The sequence below is a fragment of the Lepidochelys olivacea genome, assembly GCF_965140295.1.
Source record: "Lepidochelys olivacea isolate rLepOli2 genome assembly, chromosome: 11".
In the NCBI taxonomy this organism is placed as follows: Eukaryota; Metazoa; Chordata; order Testudines; family Cheloniidae; genus Lepidochelys; species Lepidochelys olivacea.
The window spans coordinates 68597330-68617605 of NC_140421.1; the positions used below are offsets into that span (position 1 = coordinate 68597330).

General features: G+C 41.7%; 1 protein-coding gene across 1 annotated transcript in view; it reads right to left on the reverse strand.

The window, feature by feature from the left end:
• ABCA12 (ATP binding cassette subfamily A member 12) overlaps positions 1 to 20276 on the reverse strand; it is a gene marked incomplete at its 5' end in the record, with an annotated part of 119461 nt that overhangs the window by 72147 nt on the left and 27038 nt on the right. The window contains 11 exons of the mRNA XM_084643782.1: positions 1369 to 1570; positions 3267 to 3431; positions 4756 to 4929; positions 5790 to 5914; positions 6439 to 6551; positions 6654 to 6907; positions 8784 to 8890; positions 9988 to 10103; positions 12652 to 16668; positions 16782 to 16878; positions 18013 to 18125. Of these exons, the coding sequence (XP_084499908.1) occupies positions 1369 to 1570; positions 3267 to 3431; positions 4756 to 4929; positions 5790 to 5914; positions 6439 to 6551; positions 6654 to 6907; positions 8784 to 8890; positions 9988 to 10103; positions 12652 to 16668; positions 16782 to 16878; positions 18013 to 18125 (5483 nt within the window). The remainder of the gene's footprint in view (positions 1 to 1368; positions 1571 to 3266; positions 3432 to 4755; positions 4930 to 5789; positions 5915 to 6438; positions 6552 to 6653; positions 6908 to 8783; positions 8891 to 9987; positions 10104 to 12651; positions 16669 to 16781; positions 16879 to 18012; positions 18126 to 20276) is intronic.

The window sequence follows — 20276 nt, forward strand, 5'->3', positions numbered from 1 at the left end:
ATAATGTTAGTGCAGCTGGAAAAATGACACATTAGGATGAAAGCATTGACCTGTCAAGTCCTAAAACCAGCCCACCACAGGAACTGGGAGATGAGGGAACATTAAGCCGCCACCCTACTCCACTCAGAAGCCTTTTTAAACTTTATGAAAATAAGTCACCCATAAGCATAGTGAGCCAGATCCTCAGCGGGTGTAAATCAGCACAGCTCCATTGAACAGAAGTATGCAGATTTGCACCAGTTGAGGGTTTGGCCCAGAACAGCTGCTCGCTGGATCTAATCAGAAATGCTTGGGTCAGCTCCCAAATGTTTCTGTCCCAGTGTTCAAACAAACAAGCAGCTCTTTTTCGTTACATAAAATGGAAAAGACAGATGCCTAGAGGAGCAAGACCTATGTCGAGAAAAGGGACTTCATGAGTTCCCGTAGAGTTGTGGAAAGCAGCTGTGTCCCCCAGCCACATCGACTCCCACCTGGCTTCTGGAGCCTGATTCCCACAGACGGGCTACTGCAGGCTTGGGGGAAGAGAGGGACAATGCCATGAAGGCTGCATTCCCCACTTCTCCACCGGGATCTGCCAGCTCCAAGGCGTCTCCACTTGCAGAAGTGGCAGGGATACCCCAACCCAAGCTGTCATATCATGCAGCATCTTGCACAAAATAATACATCACATTCCACACAAACTGCTACATCAGGAAACATTACAGTTCCATGATCAATCAATCAGTGCTCCACAAAGAATTGATACAATAACCAGCTGGTGGAAGTCGGCATAGCACCATTGATTTCCATGCAGCTTTGCCAGTTTAACCCAGCTGAGGATTTGGTCTGAAGCATTTGTGTGCCGCTAAACCTGTAGGGGCTAGAGCTGTTCAAAACCTTTTTTTAAAAAACTGCAAAAAATTTCAAGATATTTTTCCAATTGTTTCTCAAGGTTAGAAAGGAACCCACGAAAAGAACATTTACTTTACCAAAACCCAGAGTTTTCAATAACCAAAAAACTGTCACCCCATTTAGCTAGTGGCATCAGAAAGATGCAAGGGAAAAAGTAATGAAAAATTTTAAAGATGTCAACACAGGTTTTCACAAAATTTTCATGAAAAAAAAGCAAGCAATTGTTCAATGAAAAGTTTTGTCTGAAAAATTTCAACCAGCTCGGGGGGTGGGAGGAAGGGAGTGATTCTCATGATGAATCAGGGAAGCTCCATTGAAGTTAACTGAGTTACGCCAGTTTACAATTAGTGCAAAAGAGAACAGAATCTAGCCCACACATTTTTAAGCTGACCTTCTGTTTAAGTCTAACTACATTCTCTGAGAAAGCGAATAGTTTCAGTGTTTTCTCTTGTGGCGCGTCTTTCACCGCAAACTCACTGGGATCCGGGGGAATGCCATATTTCCGCATTATTTTCTGTATATTTTCATCCTGGATAGAAGAACTAGGTCTTTTTGTATCTCCAAAATTAGGCAGCAAAGATTCAAAAAACAAGGGTGTGATTTCCTCATTGCAGAGAGCTTTCGAAATGGACTTAAATGATCCATGAGCTATTGTTATGTTGGTTGTTTTAAACAATGCCTACGGGACAAAAAACAAAAGCAAAAAGACACACCTGCATGTTTAAAGCATCTTATCTCAGTGGGAGAAGTAAACCACATTTATGCTGGCTTTTGGATGAGAGTTCATCTGTGTACAAAACAAGGGACTTTACTTGGAAAACCTTGAGACTATCTGGCTTGGTCCTTTGCATGCTTATGCATAAATATGAATGAAAAGCATAAATATCAAAGGATACTTTGTGCTGATATGTGCTAGCGGTTGGCAAATTTATAGAAAGGAGTTGAGAACCCAATCTTGAGACATGCTGGAGGTCTCCTGTAAAGTGCAGAGCATCCTCAACTCTCATTAATTTCAAGGTGGTTTATTCCCTGGAGTATGTAGAGCAAGATTTACTCCCATAATGCAAAAGATGCATAATGACAGGACAAGAGATGAGCTGCAGAAGGATGGTTACCCAGCCCTAGGGATAGCGTAAGGTACCATGACCAGCCAGTTGGCTGATAAGTGTAATCACAATGATAAGTGTGATTACAGCCTGAGCCAAAGCTCACTGAAGTTGATGGGAGACTTTCTATGGTCTTCTGTTGGCTTTGGATCAGGCCCATGGTAGCGGGTGAACCCCTGTTTTGGGGAACCCGCGAGCCCTGCCTCTTCTGCCCAAGGCCCGCCCCCCCCCCGCAGACACGCTGGAGCCCCAAACCCCCCCTTCCACCATAAAAGAAGAAGCCCCTGTCTGCCCACCACAGCCACATCAGGCCGAGCCTCCGCCCCTCCTGACTCCCCCCCTCTGAGCACTAGGCTGCGCCACCAGCCTCCCTGTGTGCCAGCCCAGCCTCAGAGCCAACCCGAGCCACCGGCCCCCTTGCCCCGACCCCCACCTCTGCCAGAGTCAGGCTGGCACCAGTGCCGGGCCTAGCCGCTGGCCTCCCCCAGCGCTGGGCCATCCTCCACCCCCGCTCCAGAGTCAGCCCGGGCCAAGCTGCCGGCCACCCAAGCGTTAGCTCCTCCCACTCCTGAAGGGCCCCCACCCCACCGAGCTACCGGCTCCAGCATCCGGCTGAGCCAAGCCGCCAACCCCCCAAGAGCCAGACCAGCCCCAGTGCCGGGCCGAGCCTCCTCAGTCCACTAGCCGCTGGCTCTCCACGTCCCCTCCTCCTCACTCCCCCATCCCAAGGAGGAGGGATGCCGCGAGCAGCGGGGACCTGGGGGTGAGGTGTGGAATGGAGGAAGCAGTGGGGTCTCAGGGAAGCAGCCCGATCAGGCTCTTGCCGTGTCACTCTCAAGCATAGGTGCTGGAACTAGGGGTGCTGCCGCACCCCCTGGCTTGAAGTGGTTTCTATCATATCGAGAGTTCACTGTTTGGTTTCAGCACCCACACCCCATACGAATTGTTCCAGCACCCCTGCTCTCGTGCTGTGTTTACTATCCTCTTGTTGGGTCTTTTCAATGTGGCTGCAGGTCTCCTTTAATCTCCTTCTTAGTTACCCCACTTCAACATAGCTGTAAGTCTTTTGTGTTTTCATTCCTCCCCTTGCCCATATTGACCATGTGACTGCTACCTATGTCATTCCAAACAAGAACATTCTAGGTACCCTGACAGAGACTTGCTGACCTCTAGCTACTTCCCTGGATGTACTTAGAGATCCTACGGGCAACACTGTGTAAGTACTCCAAAGGCATTTTAGCTCAGGACCATTCCCATGCTAATACACACCTTGGAGAGGGGCACATTTCTAGACTGCCGTAGCTTTTTGAATGAATTAATGGCTTCTAACAGCGGGCGCATGCCAGATGCCACCTGGTTCCTGAAATGTTCCATCTCTTTCAGGAGGCCTAACATCTTGTCCATTGATTTCTGCAGTTCTTTGGGGAAAAACATCTAGAAGACAGAGGAAGGAAGAAAATAACTGTCAGCATATACACACCTATCTAGCACTAATTCTTTGGGGTCAGAGGTGGGATTTACAAAAGTGGTTAAGTGCCTTAGGAGCACAAATCCCATAGGAAATCAATGGGACTTGTACTCCCAAGTCACTTATCCACTTGTTGAAAATTCCACTCTGGAACTTTAGGTATAGCTCTAAAGAACCTGGCTCTGAACAGTTAAAATGTGGGAAAGTTTGTTTTGAGGATGGCTGGAATACAGTAGAAGACCCTCAGCACAAAAACCATGGGCCACCCAATGAAATGACTAGGCAGCAGATTTAATTCAAACAAGAGGAAGTTATTTCTCATACAGTGCACAATTAACCTGTAGAACTCACTGACATGGGGTGTTGTGATGGCCAAAAGTATAACAGGTTCAAAAAGGAACTAGATGCATTCATGGAGCTTAGATCCACCTGTGGCTATTAGCCAAGATGGACAGCAATGCAACCCCATGCTCAGGACAACCTTGACTGCCAGAAGCTGGGAGGGGAAGAAGGGGGGGATCTCTCCAAAATTGCCCTGTTCTGTACACTCCTTCTGAAGCTCAGGTACTGGCCACTATTGGAGACAGGATACTGGACTAGATGGACCATTGGTCTGACCCAGTATGGCTGTTCTTATGTCCTTGTGTCAATCACTACAGAGCCAAGTTCACTGTCATTCTCATTTGATTGCATTGTTCAGAAGGACAATTATTTCAGCATTGTTAAAGGTGTATCGAAAACATACTTGTTGACGAATCATACCTATTTTAGCATATGGTTGTCACCAACCGTAGTTACACATATTGAATATTTGATTGGCCATAACAGCAATTGCAACATTATTATGGATTGGGCAATTAAATATCACAGAACCTTTTACAGTTTTGGATTTAGTGGGATAGCTAATTGGTACAGTGAGCCTTAGCCCAGTGTCTTGTATTCATTGGAACCTGGGTTCACATCCTGACCTAGGCTAGGATGGTTGGATGGTGTACCAGGCAAGAGTAGCTTGTGAGCCAGGTCCTAAGTTGCTGTAAATCAGTGTGGCCCCAATGGTTACAACTGAGGCATGCCAATTTACACCAGCTGGCTCTATAATGGACAGTTGTCTTAATGTATATGTCAGCATAGGTATGCAATATAACATTATTTGTTATTTCATACACAAGGCCAGATCCTCAGCTGGTGGGAAGCAGCCTAGCTCCATACCAGTACAGGTATACCAGATGAGGATCTTAGCTACAGTAGCTAATAAAAGCCAGAAAAGTGCTCTAAAAATCCAACACAAACCTTGTACAGAAAATTGTAAATGTCTAAGTGACGTAAGAATATGACCCCCAGAATGTAAGACTGGCGGGTCCTTTCTGGGAGTGATAGGTTGCAGAACTCCTTTACTACTGCGTCTAGCTTTGGGTCGATGGAACGGACGTCACACGACTCCAGCTGGAGAATCCAAGAAACGAGCTGTATTTGCACAAAAAGCAGGAGATTGGTACATTATTAGGTTACTCCAACATGCATGGGTTAAACTACTGCTTCTAAACTCTTCCCCAACATCACTTTCCAATGCTGTAGACTAAGAAACATACCTTCTCCTCCCTATTATTCCTGCATGGAGAATCAAAGCAGAATGGTAGTGCTTTAACACATTTTGCACAGGCTGAAATGACCCGACAGCTTAACTTTCCCAGTGATTGACAAAGCTGGGGGTTGGATAAAAGTGAGCTGTTTGAGACTGAAACGAGACAAGATGATGGTGAGGCTCTGAGGCAGGGCTAGGGGAAGAAGTCTTTGGAGCCGAATCATTGAGGATAGCGTGTCCATCCTTAGCTGAGATTCATTGTCTGCAAGGACATTTTGGATCCCAGGGGTAGCTCTTGTAATTATTGGTGGCATCAGTGGCCAGAAATGCCCTTTTCCATCTGCATTGCCACTGTTTCTCTGCAGTGTGGACCTCACCAAAAATATCCACGCATTTGTGACCACTGAACTGGATTACTGCAATGCACAATGCACTAGCTAAATATTTCAGCAATCACCCACTATGTGACTACCCACCCGCTACTCGTGTCAGTCAAAGAACATACTGCTCTTGGTCTCCAGAGGCTGCTCTGGCTTACAAAGTTCTTTCAGTTACAACTCAGGGTGTCTATTTTGATCTATAAAGCACTATAGAGTTTGTGTCCCTTAAAGATCATGTATCTCCCTCTGCGTTCCCACAGGAGCAGAGAGTTGCTGAGCTGCTTTCATTAATAGCCCCTGGATTTAATTATTTGAGTGCCCAATTTAAAGGGACCTTCAGCTAGAATTAGGATAAAACTTACCTGAGTTGTGTTTTCTGGGAGAGGCATTTCCATCAGGGCTTTGATACTTGCTGTGGACATTCCTGCTTCATTTCTGAGCTCCTCTTTGAGCTGGTCGACATTTTTAAACATAGCCATTAGCATTTCTTTAAAATAAAAAACCAAAAAATGATATAATGGTTTTCTCCATACTTACAGAACTATTATATATCTATGCACAGAGCACCTATGTTAAGACAGCGGAAGAGAAACATTTTTGCCCAGACTGAAGATGTTGTGCATGTTGGCTGAGAGGAGCACTACCGTGTGCTCAAACATGTCTGAATTTGGATGGACCATTTGTCAATCTGTAAGCCTCTGGCAGACCTAGGGATTTTTGGAGCCATAGCTTTTGGGGCCTGCACCGAGCACAGTTTGCCTGTACATACGTTTCGGACCTCTGACGGCTTGAGCCAGCAACTTTGACTCATTAGGAGTTTTGTAACTGACTTCCGTAGGCCTACAGCCTGTCCTAGAAAAGAAGCCAATGGACATAGCACATGCTTACTTCCGTCACCATATAGCTTTCATAAGACAATCTGTGAAATTTGCCTCAGAAAGGCCAACAGCAACAAGTAAATTAGCGACCATTCTTATAAACCAAGGTTTTAAAGTAAACAGGTAAAACTACCTTGCTTTTGAGAAGCTGTTGCATTCTCAGTGGTATTCATCATGGAACTCATTATAGCCATATACCGCGGGATATCTTGAAAATAATCAATTTGCGCTACATTTTCTTGAATCCTTAAATTTTAAAAAATGGGAACATTAAAAGAAAATAAAAGGGTCCACATTAATAATTTCAGGAAGAAACACTGGTGTAGAAGAGCTTAGAGAAGTCCTTACCAATTCATTTGTGACTGGATTTTGGTGGGATCCCCAATCAGTATATCTCCAAGTTCTCGAAAAACCCTGTTGTGATGAACTACATCTGTCATAAGGTGATTGCTTAACTCAAAGCTGTGAAGGAGCTTCTCATGAAATTGACTTTGTTCACACAGTGCTTCAAAGCTAACAGTAGGGAGCTGACAGATACGCTGCAGTGATTTAAAGCTCTTGTAGTCACAAAGAAGTTTTATCATGCTTCGGAGGCGAGATGTCTTTAAATTAAAAAAAGAGAGACAGACGCAAGTTAAAGAAAAGGATGATCAGAAGTGGTCTTTAGGCTAAAGGATATAGACATTGCTTTGATTTTATTCAGGATTCAGCTTTCGAGCCCTTTAGTTCAAAAGGTCTTAAAATGAACTGAAATTCACAGTGACTGTTCCCAGCCCTGGAGAGGCAGAAAGGTCCAGGGACCTGACCTGGAATTCTCAGCTCCTAATTCTGCTGCTGTCTTATGTGACCTTGAGCAAGTCACGTCTCTTCCTGACTCTGGCTTCCCCTCCCACCCTTTATCTGCCTTGTCTATTTTGATTGTAAAGTCCTTAGGGGAGGGATTATCTTTTACTATGTGTTTGTACAGTGCCTAGCTCACTGGGGCTTATAGGTGCTGTTGTAAGAGAAACAATTAACTACAGTGTTACATCATGATGTCCATTACACCACTTTTGTGATTTTGCACAGTGTATTTGACTTCTCTCATATATTTTCAATAAAAGTTAAGCATTGTAAATAATTCTGAGTGTGTGCTCTGTGACCCCTTCAATAATATTTAGGTGTTTAAACTTAAATATAGGACACTAACTTCAGGTACCTGTGGTGAAAGCCCCACACCTGCTCTGGTTCCTTGATACTGTTTTAAAGAGCTACAGTGGCATAAAGAAACCCTGGTTGCAGCCACGGAGGAGTCCCCTATTGTAGGCATGGTGGTAGACAGTTACTCTAGCCCACTCTCCTCTTGGTCTGCAAGTTCTGGGTCAATCTACTTTGAAAAAAAAAACCCACAATCCTGTGGCAGCAGGTTTCAGAGCCTGGGTCAACTTACTCGGGCTTGTGTGGCTAGCAGCACAAGGCTCAAAATAGCAGCAGAGACATTACCATTCAGGCTGGAGCTCAGGCTCTGAAACCCGTGTTTCTGCTGTGCCCTTCCAGAGTGGTCTGGGGAAAAACTGGCTATTTTTATTTTCAAGAAAGACATATCAGCACAAGAAAAGATGATACACTGGCATTACAATGCCAACCCTGGCACTAACTAATTCCTGGGACAGGATCTCCAGCAATGAAAACTCTTATTTGTTAATTATTTATTATTAATTATTATTATATTATTGTTCCAGTTGTGCTGAGGGACCCCAATCAGCATAAAGACTTGCCTTGCTAGGTACAGTGTAAACATATTTAGAGAGAGTCCCTACCCGTTAGAGCTTACAATCTAATGAGACAAGCAATCATAGACAGGAATATGCCAGCAGAACGCCAAAGGTGCACGTCTTGTTAGTTACAGGGAAGATTTTCCAGTGGCAGTTAGAGATGCCTAACTCCCATTGACTTTCAGTGGGACTTAAGTGCTGAATTGTCATTTGTGCCTTTGAAAAATCTCCCCGTGCATGATTTTTCAAATGCACCTGTGGGAGTTAGGGCCACAAGTCTCATGGGAATGGTGCCCCTAACTTCACTAAGCACTTATGAAAGTCTCACGAGTGGCTTGAGCCTTAAAAATATGGATAAACCTTCCATCCATCCAACAAGGAAATGAACTGCCAGTCACAAGCCACACAGCACTGATTGCCTCTTCCAGAGGGGTGATGAAAACCACTGTAGTTCGGAGTCAGTCTGGGCAGACTCTGAGCACCTCCCTTTGCTCCCAAACATGTATGGGGCATTTGCACTGACCATGTGGGAAAGAGTGTTCTCTGACCTGGGTAATGGTAACCCCAAAGCACAGGCAGCTGCAGTAAGATCGAGCTCCATTTCTAGCTCACGTCAGGTGTTTTAAAAACTGTTTTCTATATGCTGGTTTCCTGAACGCTTCATTGCACACTGATGTAGTATCAGTGCGGGGTTCCTCTGAGTCAGCATTTTAAGCAGACTTACCTTTGACTGTAGGATCTCTGGAATAGATGCATGTTTCTCATAGATGCCATTTTGAGTGAAAGGAGCTTCTTCTAGCTGACCGTGGTTCAGAAGACGTGTTATGTTTTCTGCAAGGGAAAATAAGTTACTTTAGATGACACACAAGATCTTACAGAAACCCTGCACAATGGAAAACTGAACTTCCTCTTCAGGGGCCTGCTTTCCTCAGGTGCTGAGTGCACGCAGTTCCCATTGAGTTCAAATGGTGCTTAGCACCTCTGCAGTCATGCTCTCAGGCCTGGATTGTACCCCTATAGTCCAGCTTGTGAGAGCCTCACCCCCACTTGGACCCTTTTACGACATGGCATTAAAGGGACAGAGTGATATAAAGGGGCTCTAAGAGCCCCTGTTGCAGCCAGAGAGTTCCCCCAGGACAGGCATGGCAGGAGACAGCCATAAAACGACATCCCGAGAAGCCCTCACATAGCAGCATTGCCCAGGAGCAGGGTAGGAACCGAGAGTCACAGGCTGGTCCTTGCTTCCTTCTTGCTCTGGGGGAAGTAATCTGCATCAGCCCTTTTACTAAAACCCTTAATGAGTCTGCCAAGATTTTTCAGAGATCACCTTCAAGATAACGCCCCCCCCCAATCCAGAAACATACCCCATAATGGAAACAACACTCATGAAAGCATACGAGACCTAGTGAGTCGGTAACACCTCGTATGTGAGGCAAACAAGCAACTCCGGCGCTGCTGTAAGTATGTACCAAGCGTGTCCATATGAAACACCATTATACCAATGGAAGCTTAGCTCTCAGGATAATGGCTGCCACTTTAAAGGATTGTAGAAGCTGCAGCAGTACACAGCAGAGGAGGAAATACCAGATTGATTTTACTAAGGACTCACTATTGAGGAGTCAGCAGCATACATTTTACTAGCCATGCAACCACAAAGGGAAGAGTGTTCCATGTTTTTATGATTACTGGAGTGGACAAATTACACTGATACCGTGACACATCTAAGGACCAAAAAAATAAAAATCCATGAGACGAATCAAAAGGGACCTCATTTTCAGAGGTGCTGAGCTCTCATGGCTCCAATGGACTTTCAAGCACACTGATAACACGCAGCACCATTTCTTCATGTCATTACACGCAGCATTTTAAAAAGATAGGCTTAAGACATTACCAGATAACTCCCACAGAGTTAATGAAATAATTATTACCTGTCAACTCATTGTCTTGCCTTCCACTCACATTCATTAAACAGATCAAGTATGGCTTGTAAATGTTATCGGCTGACACCTGTAAGATGGCATTTTCCAATTCTAAAACCAGAAACCTGAAAAATAAGACTGGAATAAGTCCTTTTCGGCTTAAAAGAAACAAGGGGCATTACTGAGTAACCTGTCAGCAGCACTAGGGCTAGATCTTCAGATGGTGTAAATCAGCATCACTTCAGTGAAGTCAATTAATTTACATCAGTTGAGGATCTAGTCTGTGATATTTAATCACTGAAGATGCTCCTGCTTTTTACTGCATTGATCTCTTTTGCCATTATCTCACCAACAACAGGAGAAGTCCTCTGCAGAAATTCACTCTGAGACAATGAGCAAAAGGAAATGTATGTTAAATGGTCACTCATTTGAATGAAAGTGACTGATTTTAAAGGCACAGTAGGGAAAACTAAGAAGCAGGTGGCAGTCATTTAACTAGGGGGAAGAGGCAAAGGAGTTTAGTTTCCCTAGGGTGAGATTTTTCAAAAGCATTTAGCATTTGGTTGTTCTCTCTCTATAGCCAATGGTTAAAACTCCCATTGACTTCAATGGGAACAGAGATAGGCCAACACTGAGCACTTTTGAAAATCTCCCAGTGTTCGTATGGTTTAGTGACTATGAAATCTTCCTCACCCCCATGTTCTCAATGTCTGTGTGGATTGGAACCATAAATAAGGGCGGTAGGTCTCAGACACAGAATCAGAGAAATGGGGGGTTGGAAGGGACCTCAAGAGGCCATCTAGTCTAGCCCCCTGCACAGAGGAAGGGTCAAATAACCCTTGAGCAACCCGATAGGTGTTTGTCCAACCTGTTCTTAAAAACCCCCAATGACAAAGATTCCACAAGCTCCCTATTTCAGAGCTTAACTACCCTTATAACTGGAACTTTTTCTTAATATCGGAATTAAATCTCCCTTGCTGCAGATTTAGCTGATTATTTCTTGTTATATCTTCAGTGGACTTGAAGAAAAATAGATCCCCATCCTCTTTATAACTGCCCTTAACATACGTGAAGACTGTTACCAGGTCCGCCCCTTGGTCTTCTTTTTCAACGCTAAACTTGCCCAATTTTTTAAACCTTTCCTTATAGGTCAGGGTTTCTAAACCTTTTATCATTTTTGTAGATTTCCACTGGATTCTCTCCAATTTCTCCATAGCTTCCCTAAAGTGTGCCACCCTGAAATGGACGCCATGCTGCAGCTGAGGCCTCACCAGTGCCTAGCAGAGCAGGACAGTTACCTCACATTTCTTACGTACGACACTCCTGTTAATACACCCAGAATGAGGTTAGCCTTTTTTGCAACTGTATCACATTGCTGGCTCATATTCAATTATTTACCTACTGTAACCCCCACATCCTTTTCAGCTGCACTACTGCCTAGCCAGTTATTTCCCATTTTGTAGTTATGCATTTGATTTTTTCCTTCCTAACTGCAGTACTTTGCACCTGTTTTTATTGAATTTCATGTTGTTGATTTCAGACAAATTCAACAATTTGTCAAGGTTGTTTTGAATTCTAATCCTCTCCTCCAAAGCACTAGCAATCCTTCCAAACCTGTGGGCATCCACAAATTTTACAAGCATACTTTCCACTCCATTATCCAAGTCATGAATGAGAATATTAAATAGTACTGAACCCAGAACAGCCCCCGAGGGACTCCATTGGACACATTCCCCAAGTTTGATAGCGAACCATTGATAACTTCTCTTTGTGTCCAGTCTTTCTGATAATTTTGCACCCACCTTGTAACAATTTAATCTAGACTATGCTTTCCTAGTTTTTCTTATGAGAATGTCATGTGGAAAGGTGACAAAAGCCTTACTAAAATCAAGATATATTGTGTTTACTATCCACTAGGGACAAAGAAGCAAATTAGGTTGGTTGGGCATAATCTGTTCTTACAAATCTCTGTAGGCTATTATTTATAACCCTATTATCCTCTTTGGGCTTACAGACAGTTTAATACAATTTGTTCCAGTATCTTTCCAGGTATCAAACTTCGGCTGAGTGGTTTATAATTCCCCAGGTCCTCTTTGGTCCCGTTTTTAAAGATAGGCACTACGTTTATCCTTCTCCAGTCCTCTGGGACCTCACCTGTCCTCCAGGAGTTCTCAAAGATCATTATTAATCATTCCGAGATTGCCTCAGCCAGTATCTTAAGTACCCTTGGGTAACTTCATCAGTTGTAGCCAACTTGAATACACCTAACTTATCTAAATATTATTTAACCTATTCTTCCCCTATTTTGTCTTGCGGCTCTTCCCCCTTGTTAATATTAATTGTGTTGAGTATCTGGTCACAATTTACCTTTTTAGTGAAGACTGAAGCAAAACAGGCATATTAAACATTATAGCCTTCTTGATGCCATTCATTATTAGCGATCCTTCCCTAGTAAGTAGGAGACCTACATTTTTCTTCATATGTCTCTTGCTCCTAATGTATTTATAGAACCTTTTCTTATTGTATTTTATGTCCCTAGCTAGGTGTAGCTCATGTAACTTCAGTGTAATGTTGCTCCTTTAATAGCCAAATAAAATAAACTGGAAGCCAGAGGTCATTGTAGATTCTACAAGAAATTGTGACAGTTATGAAATTGGAAATAAATTAACTTACTGTGCGACCAAATTGTTAGGAAACAGGGTTTGTTCTCCTTCATTCCAAGTCAGGCTCTTATTGAAAAGGGTTTTTGCCATAACACTGAAAGGATGAGCAACACTGTCCAATACAGTATTAAAATCAGCTCTGTTAGGGGCGGACTCTGGGTTGAGGTCCGTTTTCAATAAAATTGGCAGATCAGAAGAGTTCAGTTTCTTAAGAACATAATAAGCAGCTTCTATTATTCCTGGAGATAATTCGCTGTCAGCCAGATCCCTCTTCATCACTTCCAGCAGCTTCACATACCCCACCGCTTTGGTCAGGTTCCATTTGGTGCTTAGCAAGTTGTCAACTGCTTCCCAGACTCTGGAGAAATTATTCCATTCAGAGAGGCTGGCAGCACTTTGGACCATCTGTAGCAGTTCATACACGCTGGAGTTCCGCTGGACATCAGCTTGGACATCACTGAAGAGAATGAACAAGTTCTTCCAAGCCACTGAGCTGCTCAAGAAATTTTGTGAATTCATGTCCGTCTCGTTCAAAATAAAAGCAATCAAACTGCTTAAAGGATGAGAATTAAATACTCTATCCATACTCTGAAAAGCTGGTGGTAGGCACGTTGTATTACTCTGGGGCAGCTCCTTAGAGATCGCTGTCAGGGTTTGATACTTTCCTTCTATCCAAGGATTCTCAAACTGAGAGACAGTATTTAAGTTTGAAAGAAAACTAGAAGAAAACTGTAACGACTGGATAATACAAGACACCTCCCTTGAAAAATATTCACTATTGTTTTTGAAGATGCTAGCAAATTCTGGAGTCTGCTCTAGATTTCTTACTGCAAGCTGAAATAATTCAGTAAATGATTTATTTTCCATTGTTCTGGTCTGAATGTCCATGGAAGTAAACAGGAATTTGCAATGGCTTCCTGGTAAGAACTCGCGTAGTGTGGCATTTTTAAACAGCATCTGAAGTGTTATGTAAAAAATGTCATGGACAGAGCAGTTCTGTGGCTTGTTGTTGTCATTGTTACCTTCCTCCAGGAAGGGACTCAAAGCTAAATGCAAGAGATCCAACACTTTCGCTTCTAATGAAGTATTGTGCTGTAAGGAAGTCTTGTTAAATTCCTTTTGAAATAGCAAGTGTGAGAAATTATAGACAGCATCAATTTTTTCTTTATTGGATGCTTCACCCAATCTGGTGTCAGAAAGGATTTTCATTCCCACCCTCAATATTTCAAGCAATCTCTGGGTGGAGTTATTGTCAAAATTCATCCATCGATCAATAGTTTCCAATTCACTGATATTAAACTTTTGTTGCAAGTCATTTATAATGAATATACTCCTTTGTACTGCTTGCAAATATTTTGAGACATTCGCTTCTCTGGCGTCTTCTCCACCATACTCTTGGGATGCAAGTTTTATCAACTGCTCCAATTCGTTACTAAAATGGAGACCTGAGCCATTTTTCACTGTATGTAAATCTTTTTGCAATGCATCTAAAAGTGACTTGTAGGCAATCACATCGGTGCTGCTCCATTTCATGGACCGCAGTATTTCAGCAATGTGCCAGTAACTGTTGAGCTCATTCCACTGAGCTCCATCAGTGGAATTTTGGATATACTGCATTAGTTTAGGCAGGGAAGAGATCAATAGGTAATGCTGAATTATGTTCACCTTTGCCATGGTAGCAAGGAGTTTTTGGAGGGATAAAAGCTCTTTATTTATGAGTTTATACCAAAATACTCTAGTTAAGTTTAAAAAACATTGCGTTTCCTCTGAATAGGGATTAGTATAGAAAAGTCTTTCAGCGGGGATCTCATTTGATGGGGCAAATCTTTTAAACATCCTCTGCAAGTCAGGTTTGTTCTTTGTGGCAGAAGTTGAGTTGAGGAAGTGTTTTAACAAACTAAATATACCTTCCAAATCTGCGGGTTTCATTCCCAAGCTAGAGTTATGAAGGAACTGATGTGCTTTTGCTTTTCTGGGAGCTAATCCAATGTCAACAACATTGAGAGCTTTTTTCAGTATTTCCAATAGTTTCACACTGGAATCCACTTCTGTCAGGTTCCATTTGCTGATCATCAGATTGCCAATGCTCTTACAGACTCTTGAGAAAAGTCTCAATTCAGGCTGGTTGGAGGCATTTTGGACCATCTGTACCAATTCATATATACTGGCATTCCACTGGGGAACAGTTGGCAGAAGACTGGCAGTAGACAAAGGCAACCTATTCCAGTCCAGTGAACTGCCAGAGAAATTTTGTGACTTCAAGTCTGTTTCATTCAAAATAATAGGAATCAAAATGTTTAAAGGATAAGATTTAACTACACTATCCAGATTCTGAAAGGCTGGTACTAGGCACGTTGCATTACTCTGGGGAAGCTCCTTAGAGATGGCTGTCAGAGTCTGATACTTTTCTTCTATCCAAAGATTCTTAAAGTTAGAGACAGTATTTAAGTTTGAAAGAAAACTAAAAGAAAATTGTAATGACTGGATGATACATGACAGCTCCCTTGAAAAATATTCATTATTGTTTTTGAAGATGCTAGCAAATTCTGGAGTCTGCTCTAGGTTTCTTACTGCAAGCTGAAACAATTCAGTAAATGTTTGATTTTCCATTGTTCTGGTCTGAATATCCATGGAAATAAACAGGAATTTGCAATGGCTTCCTGGTAAGGACTCACTTAGTGTGACATTTTTAAGCAACATCTGAAGAATTATGTGAAGAATGTCTTGGACAGAGCAATTCTGTGGCTTTTCATTACGATTGTTATTTTCCACGAGAAAGGGAGTCAAGACTAAATGCAAGAGATCCAACACTTTTGTTTCCAGTGAAGTATTGTGCTGTAAGAAAGTCTTGTTAAATTCTTTTTGAAGTAGCAGATGCGAGAAATTATAGACAGCATCAATTTTTTCTTTGTCGGAAGCTTCGCCCAATCTGTTGTCGTAAAGGATTTTCATTCCTGCCCTCAATATTTCCAAAAATCTACCAGTGTTTTTATTGTTAAAATTAAAGACTAGATCAATAGTTTCTAATGGACTAATATTAAACTTTTGCTGCAAATCTTTTAATACGTACAGGGTTTTTTGTATGGCTTCTATGGTCATTGAGATATTGGCCACCGTGGAGGCTTCTCCACCATACTCTTGTAACGTTTGGGTAGCAAATTCTGTCAGCTGTTCCAATTCTTTATTGAAAAGAACATCTGACCCATTATTCAATGTATATAAAAGGTTGTGAAATATATCTAAAAACTGCCCATATGCAATGATGTCAGTGTTGTTCCATTTCGTGGATCTTAGTTTTTCAACAGTACGCCAACTGGCATTCAGCTCCTTCCACAGATCTTCATCAGTGGAATTTTGGATTATCTGCATAAATTCAAAAACGTTTCTCAATAGATAGTACTGACTCATCATATTCACATTCATCACATTAGTAAAGATTTTCTGGAAAATAAAGTACTGCTCCTGAAAGACTTCATTGATAGTAGGTTTAAGAAAAGAATCTGAAAACAAAGATGGGATTTCTTGCATTGTATAGATAGAGTTTTTAATGTCTTCAGGGAATGATGAAATCCTATGAGATATCTTCATTTTGATGATATCCCATGTCTTCACTGTATTAAAATTAATCTTATTTAAAAGTTCTAGATCCCAAATCACTGTAGCTAATTTAAAAGCACTTTGAATTTCTTTCCAATGGGCTGCTGTATTGAAAATAGAAGTCCCGTAAAAGTCTTTCTGAAGTAGAAGAGATGTGAAGTTATAGACTTCATCAATTGTTTCTTTACTTAATGGTTTCCTTAATTTATTGTCAAAGGGGATATTCATTCCCAACTTCAGAATTTCATACAATCGCTGAATGGTTTCATTCTCAACATCTGTGAATGGATTTACGTTTTCTGATTTGTTTCTATTAAAATTTTGTTGGAAGCCCTTTAAAAGATATAGGGACTTTTGTATGCTTTCTAAATCCTTTGAGAAAATAGCTCTTCTGAAGTCTTCTCCATCAAACTCCGGTAATTTGATTTTTCTAAAAAGAAAGAAAAGTGTTTTAGAAAATATGAAATCAGTTTAAGTGAAAACATAAATGCAGATTCAATGATATTTTTGTCATTTTCCATGGTTCTGTAAGTCCTTTTTTACCTCCAAACTTCTTCCATCTGAGATACCAAACTTTGGTTGTCTTTCCAGTTAATGGAGAGATTGCAAATATCAGCCACTGTTGAGCTGTTATTTTTGCCTACAATGGAAGCATAAAGAAGATGCATATGTTAATTTGGAAACTGAACTGAAAATTATGGTTATATTTGCAAACTTGGATGTCTAAAGTTAGGCACCTAAATCTATATTTAAGCAGCTAAATAAGTGTCCTGGTTTCCCTATCTATGTTTTCCCCATATGAGGAACACCTTGGGATCATGAACATCTGGCTGCTAGCAGAGGTACTCCATTAGCACTACCAGAATCTTGCTGCCAGTAATACAACTTGATGTTGCCTGCTTGTTCAGCTTCCTGTGCTCATCTTCAAGGCCCTTCACAATTCCCTCAGTTGTCTGTTCTTATCTCTGTTTGCACCACCTCCCATACCCTCTGCTCTGCAATCATTGCGACCTCGAACCTCTTCCCCTGTCTGTTTCTCCCACCAGTTGACTTCATGCTTTTTTCCAGACCACACCTTAAGCATGGAATTCCACCCTGTACTAATCCCACAACCTCCTTATCAATGCCAACATCTACTATCCATGAATCATACTGAACAAGACAACAGAAAATTGATTAGGACTAGGTAAAGGAGCACATGGAGAATAGCATATTTTGTATATGTATATATAAAATATGTTTTATTTCCCTCCTGACCACTCATGTAATCCCACTTGACTATACCCTACAAGTTTCAAAGGCTTTGCCTTCACTGCCAATAAGTTTGTTTTTAATGCAAGACAACTACCTTGAGATAGCTATCTCACTGTAAAGTCCAACTGGAGACAAGGCACTGCAGTTTTCACCTCTACATAGTTACCTGAGTTCAATACCATACTCTCCACCTGGGGTTGACCGTGCCTAGTTACACTGAGGTAAAAACTACGGCACTTTGTCTCCACTAAGATATTACACTGAGAAAGCTAATTCATGTTAATTATCACGCTGTAAAAACATATCTTTTTTGGTAGCAGCAGATTAATTGAGGAAGAGTTTTAAGTTTCCATTGGCAATGAGACATTTTATTTATTTATTTAGATTTGTTAAAAGTTGAAGGGACAATTCATTAAGCTGAATGGCACAGGACTGGTCCGGTTGCCTACAAGCTCACAGTATGTTTCTCCTTGGTACTGCAGTTTTTCAACAAAGATACAGCTAGTTTGAAGGATCTTACCTTGTTCTGAACAGTTCTGGGAATACAAAAGACGCAAAGCCCTTTTTTGGATAGGTTTGATTCCATCATTACTCATTACTGGAGGAGAAATCTGTTGAGATGCCATCAGAGCACTACGGGGGAAAAACAATGATAACAAATTGTAGTTCCAGGTTTACAGAGAGAAACAAAAGACCGGGGGAAAATAGCTGGAGTGCGGCATACCATTCTTAAAATACTTGACAAAAAAGACGCTGCCCTTATGTTTAATTATGTGTTTGATCCTGCACAAAATGCTAACAAAGGGCTTTGAAGGAAACCCATAGCAGTATAATAGCAGAAATGTGTAACACCTTACACTCATTACATTCACTCCTATCAAGAAGCTCAAGCAAAACCTATACACTACTTAACTTCTCAAAATAAGGCATAAGTAGGACAAAAGTGACACACAGTCCTGGCGGTGCACTGTGCAGGGTGAATTTTATCCTGAAAGAAACTAAGAAATAGAGCAGGTAAGGATCAAGATAAAGTGGGAATCCACAGAAGACAAGATAAATGGATGGGAAACGTGTGGCCATTTCAGAGAATTCATTTTTTCTCTAAAACATTCAGACCGAAGGGAAACAAGGGCTCTTTTAGAAAAGAAAAAGCTGTCACTTAGGTTGATTGTATTACAGTGGTATCCATTAAAATAGCTATTCAATATTCACAGTCTTATGGATCTGATTCAAAGACCATTAGAGAGACAAGGTGGGTGAGGTAATATCTTTTATTGGACCAATTTCTGTTGGTGAGAGAGAGAGACAAGCATTCAAGCTTACGCAGGCCTGAAAAACCTGAAGAACCTGACCTGAAGAAGAGCTCTGCATAAACTCAAATGCTCGTGTCTCTCACCAACAGAAGCTGGGCCAATAAAAGATATTATCTCACTCACCTTGTCTCTCTAATAACCTGGGACCAACACAGCTACAACAACACGGCATATATCAAAGACTATTGAAATCTTTGGGACGCTTTCCATTGACTTCAATGGGCACTGGATCAGGCCCTCTATGTTCTGCATGTATAAAATTTATGGTAGGTGCGGAGTCATTTTGCAGTGCAGCATTGCATGTGGAGTTACAACTGCTGCCCTGTTTACATACTGCAAGAGATATGCAAACAGCATAGTAGAGCTGATTTGTACTGTGTGGACGAACACATACTGCCTTGCAAGAATGGCCCCAGAGCAAGGACGAAGTATGCTGCTTATTGCATCTCCATATTTATTGTAATGTTCTTGGATAGGTTTTCTCCCCTCATTGTTAACCTGAATATTTTCATTCTGCCCAGGCGCACATTAGAAAGAGTAAGCAGCAAGAGCCTCAAAAGGGGAAGGAGCTGCAGGGACATGCATAAAAATTGCACCTGACTCATTGTGCCAAAAGCATCAGGAAAGGAATAGTGAGGGCACTAGATGCTATGGATTGCCAAAAGTGAGCAAAAATTTTGTAAAGGAGTAGGTAGTAGAAATAGAAACTGTTTGTCTTTTATTTCGACATTGAATAGTTTTGCAAGAACTTTTGTGGTCTTGAAGGTAGCTGAAGAGTCCAATTATTAATTTCCTGGCTGGGCAGGAAAATTTAAAAAACAGGAATGCTTACTAGGTGTGTCCATAATAAGGGTTGCCAAAGCCCCCCAGGATTGTCCTGGAGTCTTCAGGAATTAAAGATTAATCTTTAATTAATTATTACGTCATGTGATGAAACCTCCAGGAATATGTCCAATCAAAATTGGCAACCCTATCCATAATTCTTGTTTTCTTTGCTTGCAAGGCCTCAGTTTCTCCTGTGGGGTAATAAAATTTACTCCAAAACTTTCTGCACAAGATGTTACTTGACTGCTCTGCTCTGGTGCAGCAGCTTCCCATACGTTAATATCAACGTCACAATGGATGGAGGTTCTTTGTGTGCCTCTTGATCATTCACCTATAAAAAGATTACTGTTTAATATTTTCTTGAGAACCTCATCTTTCCTGTAGAGGACATGCCCAGTCTGGCTAAGACGTACTTTCATAATCATAATTTCGAATTGTATTTGTGCAAGTTCTTTGCAGAAACCCTTTATTGTTGCATTTATCATGCCACTTTCTAGGTATACCAGCTCCAAGGTGCCACGAACAAAATTCTGCACAGCTCTTTGATGTACAGGTGATAACATGTCCCTGTGAGATGGAATAGCATAGTGAATGTTATGTCTTCTTGCGTGATATAGTCCTGGTTACAGGTCTGGAAGCAGCAATC